The 11078-nt window shown below is 41.8% G+C and overlaps 1 protein-coding gene across 2 annotated transcripts in view; it reads left to right on the top strand.

Annotated features, from left to right (window-relative positions):
• The window catches only part of AFF1 (AF4/FMR2 family member 1), a 198343-nt gene that overhangs the window by 107242 nt on the left and 80023 nt on the right, over nt 1-11078 (top strand). For both annotated transcript variants that reach the window (XM_015561531.1, XM_015561530.1), the window contains exons 3-4: nt 4423-4543; nt 4936-5862. In XM_015561531.1, coding sequence (XP_015417017.1) covers nt 4423-4543; nt 4936-5862 — 1048 coding nt within the window. The remainder of the gene's footprint in view (nt 1-4422; nt 4544-4935; nt 5863-11078) is intronic.

Raw genomic sequence — 11078 nt, 5'->3', positions numbered from 1 at the left:
AAGAGTGTTCACAGCCTACCTTATATAGTCCTGGGATTTGTAGACGGCACTTCCTGTTCTGCCTTCCTCTGCCTGCCCAGGAGCCTTGGTGAGTGAGGCCGACAGGGAGTTGCCCATCAGACAATGTGGGTGAGAGTGAGTTTCTCTCAGAGTCTAGGCTTCAGAAAACTCATCCTACCAGTGACACTCATCTTTCCTCACCTGACTGTTTTTGTGTGTGTTTTTTTCAGTTGAAGGGGGATGATGAATAAAGGACAAAAAATATGTTCAATGTCTTTTAAAATTGGCATAGTATTACGTCTGCCAATAAAATCCTGGTGTGGGTTAAACGTGTTTTATTTTTTTATATTAATTTCAGAGAGGAAGGGAGAGGGTGAGAGAGACAGAAACTTCAATGATGAGAGAGAATCATTGCACGCCCTCAACTGGGGATCCAGCTCGCAACCCAGCATGTGCCCTTGACCGGAATCAAACCTGGTGGGACCCTTGAGTCCGCAGGCCGAAGCTCTACCCAGTGAGCCAAACCACCTAGGGCTAAACGTTTTTTTTAACATGTTAAACGCCCAGCCCATTCTGTCTTCTGGAAGGAAAGTATAGTGTCATTCACCGATGACTGACAGGGCGCTTAATGTGTTAAACAAATGAAGTAAAACCTTAATTAACCAGAATCCTTAATTTAACAGCACTTCCTCCCTGTGGGAGGCATGATTTTTGAATCACATAGCAAGAAAGCCAGGTTTAGAAATTTTGTAAAATTGAGGTTTTCTCATGATTTCTGTAGCAGTTTTTATTATTTTAGAATGAAAATCTCAAAGTGTGTTAAAACCTAACGGATGCTGAGCTGATTGATTTAGAAATAGTTTAGTAATTTTAAATCAATGTAGCTTTTCTTAAAGATGTGTGTGGACGTGGCAAGAAAATTAATTGAGGAACCCAAGTAGCCTGATAGATGAGGTACTCACTTTTCAATCTGGAACTGAGAATTTTGCCATTTGGGGTTCCCTTTTCTGAGACAAAAGTAGCGGTTTCTCAAGACATGGGAAAAACTCTACTTATAAAGCAGAACCAAACTCTGTAAACACTCACAAGTGAATAAAGCTTCAGGGACTACACCAATGATGGCGAACCCATGACACGCGTGTCAGAGGTGGCACACGAACTCATTTTTTTGGTTGATTTTTCTTTGTTAAATGACATTTACATATATAAAATAAATATCAAAAATATAAGTCTTTGCTTTACTATGGTTGCAAAAATCAAAAAATTTCTATGTGACACAGCACCAGAGTTAAGTTAGGGTTTTTCAAAATGCTGACACGCCGAGCTCAAAAGGTTCGCCATGGACTACACTGTTGTAACCAGCATAATCAGGAAAGAGGGGCAAAGCGGATTCCTTGGGATCTGGTCTACGTACAGGTAGCTTTGGGAAAGAAGCTTGAAGTTCAGGTTGCTCAGAAGCAGTTTCATGCCCCACCCCGCCCTGCAAACAAATAGGCAGAAAAACAAGGTTGAAGGAAAAAAAGAAGTTATTTCCTGATCAGCCCTCTTACTTGGCTGCCATGGTTGTGTGTTAATGTTACATAATTGTTGAGCCAACAAGAGTAATTACCAAAATCATAAAATAATTGTAAGGAATTCTTGAATGGTCATTGTGCCCATTGTGCTGTTATCCCCCAGAAGCAAGTCTATGTGAAACACGTGAGATTTCTGACTATTAAAGACTAGTCTCTGTAGCCAGTTTCTGGTTGAATTTCTCCTGACCTTTTCACTGTGTTGTTCACTATAGTTTTAAGAGTTTTCTTAAAATCTTATATTAAGCTGTCCATCATCTAGGCCAGGGGTGGGCAAACCTTTTGACTCGAGGGCCACAATGGGTTCTTAAACTGGACCGGAGGGCCGGAACAAAAGCATGGATGGAGTGTTTGTGTGCACTAATACATGTTAACACTGCTGCTGGTGAAGGAGCGGAGGGGAGAGCAAGAGAACCCTCCGCTCTTTCGGCTCCGCGGGCCGTAGTTTGCCCATGGCTGATCTAGGCAAAGTTTTTTGTGCACCACCCCCCTTTTTTTTCCTAATTGATTTTAGAGAGAAGGGGAGAAAGAAAGAAACATCAACGTGAGAGAAACATTGATTTGTTACTTTCCATATGCATTCCGACCAGGGATTGAACCCTCCTCCAACAGATGTCATTCCAACCAACTGAGCCATACTGCTCAGGGCTAGGCAAAGTTTTTGATTCAATTGTTTAAGCAGACAATTATTTACCACACACCAGTGAATTCAACCAGGTAGTTTAGCTTCTCCCTACCTTCAGATTGTCTTCCAGAGTGAATTTTGTTTTGTTTTGTTAGTCCTCACCCAAGGATATTTTTTCCATTGATTTTTAGAGAAAATAGAAGGGAGGGAGGGAAGCAGGGGAAGAGAAAGAGAAATATTGATATGAGAGAGACACATAGATTGGTTGCCTTCCGCAACCCCGCCCCCCCCACCCCCGGGGCAGAGTTCAAACCTGCAACTCAGGTACATGCCCTAGACTGGGAATCGAACCGGAGATCCTTTCATGTGAGGGCTGATGCTCTATCCACTGGGAAACACTGGCCAGGGCCAGGGTGAATATTAAAAAAAAAAAAAAATACTCAGTGGATTTGGGGAAGCCTTTAGGGTAGGTGACATTGGAATCACTCCAGAGATTTTTCTGGTAGCTGAAAATTGGGAATGTGGATACACAGTTGAGAGAGGCAAAGGAAATGTGTGTAGTTAGAAAGCATCAAAGTTCAGGATGTTACTGAGGAGCCAGGGCATCGGTTGGTGTGACTGGAATATAGAGGTGGTTTGCAGGAGAACCATTACTTCCTAGCTAAGCTGGTCCTGGAAGAATCGGTAATCTTTCCGTAAAAGGGGGTTTTGGGGTAGAGATTAGAGCAAGAGGCTCATCTTTATAGGGTATGTTTGACTGTCAAGTGGGTTGCATGTGGCAGACCTGCTACGAGAGAGTGGGATAATTTCTAGAGTAGATCTGTACTAGACTGGGGGGGAATTTTCATGCCAAATTAAGGATTTAGAGTTTATTCTGCCCTGGGCAGGTAGCTCACTTGGTTGGAGCATCATTCTGATACACCAAGATTGCACATACAAGAATCAATCAATGAATGCATAAAAAAGTGGAATAATAAATTGATGTTTTTCTCTCCCCCCCTTCTCTCTAAAATCAATAAATAAAAAATAATAGTTTATTCTGCAGCAGTAAAGAGCCATCAAATGCTTATTATTTTTAAATTTGGATAGTGACACGAGAACTAGGGCCGTCTATGGGATTTCTTTCCATGAGACAAGGCTAAATTAGAGGGACAAGAGGTGAAAGACGCAGGGAGACCAGTAAGTAGGCTCTTTCTTGTCAGAGGAAATAAAAGTTATGAGAGGGCAGAGAGACCAGGATATATCAGTAGGGCTAGGGAGCGTGTCTGACATCACGGCTAGAATTGCTAAAGGTACATATATTGACAAGACAACAGGATATTTTCCTCCTTATTTATTCAAGTAATGTTGGGGGAAAAGATTCAGTAGTTACTTAGAAGCAAAGTTGTTCTTATTTTCATTGTTCTCATATCGCACATGTGTGGGTTGGCGGGAGTAGCTTGTGTTTCTGACATGGGGCAGGCCCACTTTTGGTTTGGATGCTAGCTAAAACTACACTTTTTTCTTTCCAGCTCTGTGTTTTGCTTGTTAGAGAAAGCATTTGAACATTTTTGGTGCCAGGGCTCATGACTTAGGGTCCATTTTTATGTGGTTTAAGTAGGGCAATTGGATGATAAGACTTCTCAGTAGGTAGAGTTTACATCTAAAATTGCATTTTCCCATCCTTGGCATTTGAAATGAGAAATAAAAATGATCTCGAGTTTACATACCAGGACATTCCCAGTAGAATAGGCTGAGAATAAAGTAAATGCTGTTTTGGGTGTCTGGTAATCTTTTAATTATGAAATGAGCCTTTTGATTTTAATCTTCCAAAATGTGCAATACTGATCCAGGAAAATAGCTTTTTTAAAGTTCACATCCTGCTGATTCTTTCAGATGAAAAGCTTCCACCTCTATGCCTTAGTTTGCAAGCTGAAAGTAAAAATATCATTAATCTTGTCTCAGCTCCACCACTGCCTATAAAAGACTCTGGTTTGGAGTCAGTCCTGAGCCACGAAGGCAGTCGCCCAGAGTGAATGCTTAGGTTTCTGGAGCCAGAACTGAGGCTGGAGGGCCACAGACCGTTACTGAGCCTTAGTCCAGGAGAGACTTATGCTTTCTTTACATCTTCCCTGTCATCGCTTCTTCTTGACTTAGCTTGCCTCCCTCAAACATGTACATATGCATAGCACAACGCGGATACTGGTAAATTTTACTGTTTTTGTTCTTTTGTGGCATCTGAAACAGCTTATACAATGAAGACAGAAACCTGCTTCGAATTAGAGAGAAGGAAAGACGCAACCAGGAAGCTCACCAAGAGAAAGAGGCATTTTCTGAAAAGATCCCCCTTTTTGGAGAGCCCTACAAGGTATTTATTGTGTGCTAGAAAGTCTGATTTATCATCATATTTAACTCTGTGATGAAAGGAAGATTGAACAAAGGCCATGCCTGTGAAAATAAGACAACTTATCCTAGGGATTGTTTCTGAAAACAAATACAAAATTCCCTGAACCTTGTGAGTCAAAATTGCCCAAGTTTGTGGTTTTCTTTTGTAATGTTAGTCTTCTGTATGTAGTAATATTTGTCCACGATAGGCTTCTCAACAAGGAGTTAGTTTACATTGCACGTTAAATTCTATGTTACACATTAAATGGAGGCATTTCTTTTTTAATGCCATTATGTAACATGGCTTATTAAATGTTGGGTTTTCTTAGATTTATTTCCCACCAATATCTAACTTCGCTGTTTTCTTTTTTTCAGACAGAAAAAGGTGATGAGCTATCCAGTCGAATACAGAACATGCTGGGAAACTATGAAGAAGTAAAGGAGTTACTCAGTACCAAGCCTCTCGCTCATCCCGTGGATGCTTCTGAAAGTAGGCCGGGAAAGCCGAGATACCCTTTGTTTCCTGAGAAGGGGAGCGGCGTTCCACCGCACTCCTTCCACACCCGTGTCCATCACCAGCCTGGTAGCACTCCTGCCTCTGGACCACTTCCTGTTGGTAACATGAGCCACAGTCAAAAAGTGACACAGCCAAGAATGGAACCAATGCCAAGTCTTCATGTGAAAAGCTATGGCGCCCCGGACAGCCAGCACCTGGCCCAGGATCACCTTGGTCAGGAGGGGTACAGCTCTAGTCACCGAAAACACGGTGACCGCAGAGCCGAAGGAGACCACTGTGCTTCGACGGCAGACTCAGCTCCAGAGAGGGAGCTTTCTCCCCTCCTCTCCTCTTTACCTTCTCCATTGCCCCCTTTGTCACCTCTACATTCCAACCAGCAAACTCTTCCCAGGTCACAAGGAAGCAGCAAGGTTCACAGCAGTAACAACAACAACAATAAAGGCTGCTGCCACGCCAAATCTCCCAAGGACCTGGCAGTAAAGATCCGAGACAAAGAGACCCCTAAGGACAGTTTAGTGGCCGTCTCCAGCCTTGGAGTGGCCCCTCCCCAGCCACCTTCTCAGTCTTTCCCCCCACCCTCCCTCCCCTCAAAGAGCGTTGCAATGCAGCAGAAGCCCACGGCTTATGTCCGGCCCATGGACGGTCAAGATCAGGCTCCTAGTGAGTCTCCCGAACTGAAACCGCTGCCGGAGGATTACCGGCAACAGACCTTTGAAAAAACCGACTTAAAAGTGCCTGCCAAAGCTAAGCTCACCAAGCTGAAAATGCCTTCTCAGTCAGTTGAGGTGAGTGGAATTTCATATCTGGGCTACTTCCCCTGTGAAGAGAGGTTTTAGATGGAAGTTCTGGAGAGCTGGGGGCAGGGTGTCAGTAGCTTTTGAGTGAGGAAATTCCTTTTTTGCCCTTAGGATATGGTTGACCTACCAGAAACTTAGGTCCGAGATGGAATACTGATTGGCAGATACTGAAATGTGATTTGCAGAGAGATTAAAAAAAAATCTTTTTATTGAGCTACAATTTACATGCAGTAAAATATAGAGATCGTAAGAGTGTGGCTCGCTGTGTTTTGAAAAGTGTGTGCACCTGTATAACCCAATAATGTAGAGGACATTTCTAATATGAAAATTTCATAGAATGATTTGGGCTGTGTTGCTTTTGTTTGTTTTGTTTGTTTGTTTCAGGGAATATTGGCTTCTTTAGCACTATAAAGAAAATAAATTTTTTGTTTCTTCAGCCCTAGTTAGTTTTTCTTGAGGTCAAAACCATTAAAAAAGTCAAAACAAGGCCAAAATGTTGAAGGCAAAGCATTACTTTTTAAAGGTTTGTTCCTTGTAAATTGTTAAGAAACTTTGAAACTAAACTTTTGTTCTAATATATTATATTTACCACCTAAGAAAGAAGAGGGTGTGTGTGGTGACATTAGAGTGAGTTGCAAATATAAACAATGTTTTTCAACTATGGCTTTTTCAAGTAACAAAGTACTGTACCTTTTTAAGCAAAGGAACAGTTCTCCTTCCTGCCCCCCCCCCCACCCCCCGTAAATGGCAGCATGGTGTTTGAATGAGGTAACTCAGAGAACACATCCTATCACCGAAATTCTAAATTAGTGCTAGTGACTCCAAAATCCCGATCAGTAGAGTCAAGTAAATGTTTGAAGTGAATTTTTTGAAGTTTATCTGTTAAAGTCTGTGGTTTTGTTACATCTATTGGATAAATATTGTAATGTGCATATTGATTGCTCAAAGAGTGTGCACCTAGATGGCAGTCTTACATAGTGCTGGAAGGTAAAATTCCTCAAGGTGAAAAAGCAGATTCCAGGATCCTTCACTGGAAAGATAACCCTTATCTTTAAGGAGAAAAAGCTGTTCTTGGTTTAGAATGGGTTGGGGTTCTGTCTGCAGTCTGCTCTTAAGCTCTGGTGCCTCCAAACGTCTTCAAAATGGGACTTGTTCGGTGGCTGAGGGAAAATGAGAAAGGGGCGAATAAAGGAAATGGTAGAAATGACCAAGTTGACAGAATCCTGCCTTTAACTCCAACGTATGAAGATTCACCAGAATGAGCCATTTATTGCAGTTTTGTGCTATGATGGGATTTAGGGGAAGAGAGCCAGTATGAAGGCAGGGAAGGATAAATCGAGGTCCTCCCTCCTCAAAAGGAGGGCCAGTCAGCCTGCCTTATAATTAAGACAGTAAATAATTTAATGGGATTTGCTTTCTTTTATTTGTCAAATAGGATCTGTTCTATTTTCCTAGTTAAACACACACATAAGGGGACAATTTAACATTCATTCTTGAAAAAACAAAAAAACAACAAAACCTAAGCAACTGAAAATTGCTTTAAAACAATTTTAAGATAAAATAGCAAATATTTGCATTGCCCACCAAATGTCCAACCATATGCTTAAGTGCAGGATAGGATGCAAAAAAGTACTGGTCTCTGCCCAGGAGACAATTAGAGTACAAGTACAAACTCTCTGCTACGAGGTGCTGGAGCAAGTTTCAGGTGTCAGCCTCAGGACAGCAACCCCTGTAAATTCAGCAGTAGGCTTCCCAGTAGCCTTTCAGGAAAGAGGATCCTAGTTTACGTCCTGCTTTCTTGGTTTAAAAAAAGATAAGCTGAGTTGAGATTTCTCCAAGGTCTTACTTCATACATAATTTCAAATCTGGGACTATGTTAGATGGGTCTTCATATTTTCTGAGTGGACATTTGAAATGAACAAAACCCTCCATAGTTTGGTGATTGGAAAATGGGGTTTTGGGCACAGTGCACCTGCTATCAACAATTGAGTATGTAGAAACTTTTCATCTTTGGCCTGTGTTTGCAGTCAGCATTCATTTTAATCCCACGGCTCTCTCTGGTTTCTGCTCAGGGTTCTCCTGTCAGTGGCAGCTACAGTGCCAGCACCCTAGGAGGCCTTAGGCAGTGCTGATTTGGGGGTGGTGGGGTGGTGGTGAAACTGAGGGCTCAGGCAGATGGAGGACTCAGGATGTCCTTTGTGAGGAGAATTAGGAGCCAAGAGCTTGAATGAAAGGGAATTAAATCCGTGATGCAGGGATATTAGTACTTTTCTGGCTAGGTTTTGGATTTGATTTAGCTTTTTAAACTGAGATCTCACATTTCACATACTTAGCATTAATTTTTTGTTCACACACCCAGTTAAAGATATATTTTTAAGAAAATGTAGATTGAATTTAAAATCTCAAATTTACTATTCTGGTGACTCCAAGGAAAGCATAAAGATGGGGGACAAAAAGCAGGGAGTTAAACGCAAAGCCAGTGAACTCTGACTATAGAACTAGAATATTAACAATCCTGGACTGTTTGTGATATTGGGACCAAAGGACGGAGAATGAGAGGCAGAAGAGGCAGTTGACTGTTGGTAGAACTGTGAAGAGGGGCTGGGTAACTAAGTGGTTTTTCTTTATTTGCTTAGTTTGTCCCAAGCAAGTCAGAGGAGGTTTTCTTTCTCCGTTTTCTGAATGGGAGGGTTTTGTGGTTTGCTTCACTGCTCTCCCTTCCCCACTGCTTTCTTGAAACAGTATTTTAAAAAGTGAACCAAAATGGAAAAGTCAGCTGGTCTCTTCGGTGTGCCTTCAGACGCAAGCCACATGAGTGCGGTTCTCTCCATGGCTTTACACTACTTTCTGTCCTTTCACTTCTTGGGGAGTACTTGGTTTGTATATTTTAGTTGGTTTTCCTAAAAAATGGTTCTTTTCTGGGTTAAGTCATTCTTATATTTAAAACTTAATCTTTCCTAAAATCCTAGAGGAAAAATATTATCGAAAGGTCAGTATTCTGACTACATAGAGGCCTGGCCTGCAGAAGTCTGCGCTCGGTTTTCTCTGGGTGTGTCAGTTTTAGTTTTGTGTCAACTGGAAGATGTAGAGCAGCTTAACATGACCCATCTGAGGGCAGCGCCAAGGCCTGGCTGATCTCATGCGGGTAACTCCCAGCTGGAGAGTTGCACATCAGACATGGCCCTGCCCGTGTGGAAGGTTGAGATCCCTTTGTATTTTCCTTTTCTGCCTAAAGGTAACAAAGGAAAGTCAGAGAAAACACGGCCTTCCTGTGTGAGTGTTCGTGAGCCTGGAAGGGAGGGAGTGCTGAGAGATATGGTACTTATGAAATAAGCATTTATTGAAAGGGAGAAATGGAATGAGCTGAGGTACGTATATTAAGTTGTATACTGGACTTAGACTATTACAATTGTAAAGATAAAACTACAGCCCTTTCATTTTGCAAATAAGGCCCAGGAGGGTGAGGCCACTTCATTTTGCTAAATTTTATAGTTAGTAGCAGCCAGAGCTAGAACTCCCAGTTCTGTGATCTTTGTACTTTTACTTGTTGTTAACTATGACTGGAAACCACTGGAGGATTTGGAACAGGGGAGTGATGTTTTTTAAAAAGATCATTCTGGTTCCTTGGTGGAGAATGAATTGGACAGGCAAGGGTGGGCAGAAAACAGGGAGAACAGTTAGCGGGTGAGCAGTGATGATGATGGCTTGGAGTTAGGATGGTAGTAGTGGACATAGTGAGAAGTGGACAAGTTCCAGATGTATTTGGCAGGGAATAGATAGCGCTTTGTGATTGATTGGAGATAGGGGAGGGCCTGAGGTCTGAAGGACAGTAAGGCATCAAGTAAGGCTCGTAGATTTCTTTTTTTATTTGGAAGGTACGGATGGTGGGATGATACTAGCTACTTAGGATGGAGTTGACTTGGATGGAACAGGTTTGGAATAGACTATTAAGTTTTTGAGATGCTGTTTTATATATATATATATATATATATTTTTTTTTTTCATGTCAGACTTGACAGTTAGCAATCATAAGTAGTAGACCAGCTCAGAGAAAATGTTAATACTGGAAATAATAAATTCGGGATGGCCCTGACTGCTTTGGCTTAGTGGACTGACGGGTCCCAGGTTTGATTCCAGTCAAGGGCATGTACCTTGGTTGCGGGCACATCCTCAGTAGGGGATGTGCGGGAGGCAGCTGATCGATGTTTCTCTCTCATCGATGTTTCTAACTCTCTATCCCTCTCACTTCCTCTCTGTAAAAATCAATAAAATATATTTTTAAAAAATAAAAATAAATTCGGGATGTGTTTGCATGTATGTAGTTAATTAAGGCTTTGGGTGGAAAGAAGTGACCTGCTAAGTCTTCAGAAGCAAAAACTGGAGATCATCTAGGAAGCTTGAAAATCTGTCCATTAGTGGAAATTACAGGCTTCTGTGTGTTGTTGTTTTTTTGTGTTTTTGTGGGTTTTTTTTTAACTTAGGGTTTGAAGTGTACATGGAAGTGGTACAATTAGTCTTAATTTATGTCCCAAATAACTCACTGGAACCTAGTAGAATTTACTATCAGTTTGCCATTGCTTCTATCTCCTTATATGGTCTATTCTTTCTGATCCAGATGAATCTGACTGAGTTCTAGTGGTCTCTAATTTCCACAAAGTATTGCTCTTTTCCTTGTGACCTTTCAGGACATCATTTAGGAATGTTTTCACTTACCAAATGCTTCCACCTGAACGCCAAGACTGAAGTGTCATCTGCAGCCGGGAATTCCTTGTTGGAACACTTTGACTCATGGCAGCTCTTAAATGAAGCCTTCCACTTTCAGCCCAGCAGTGTGAAATAATCCATAGTGGGAAACTGCGATAGTGATTCACTTTGCATTTGGGCGCGCACACAATCTTCCCTACTTCCATATTTAACTCTCTTATTATCCTAAACCTTGTGAGAGGAACTGTCCTATTATGAAATGATCTAACCCTGCAGGCAGCTAACTTTTGGTCTGTCAGTGGTGTGTATCCTGCTGGTGAAACACTCAAAATACAGTTTGAAGCCCACTGTCTTCCATGTACATCGTCAATTCAGCAACTTTTAACTCAAATATCTTGAGTACCTACTGTTGGCCAGGCCTAGTGCTGGGGACTGGGGTATAGTGGTGAGCAAACCAGGTGGTTCTGGTCCTGTTGGACCTTAACTATCTAGGTAGAAAC

Source organism: Myotis davidii, unplaced genomic scaffold (genome assembly GCF_000327345.1).
Source record: "Myotis davidii unplaced genomic scaffold, ASM32734v1 scaffold356, whole genome shotgun sequence".
Classification (NCBI taxonomy): domain Eukaryota; kingdom Metazoa; phylum Chordata; class Mammalia; order Chiroptera; family Vespertilionidae; genus Myotis; species Myotis davidii.
Note: the sequence above shows the minus strand (reverse complement) of the source record. Positions and strands in the feature narration are given on the sequence as shown.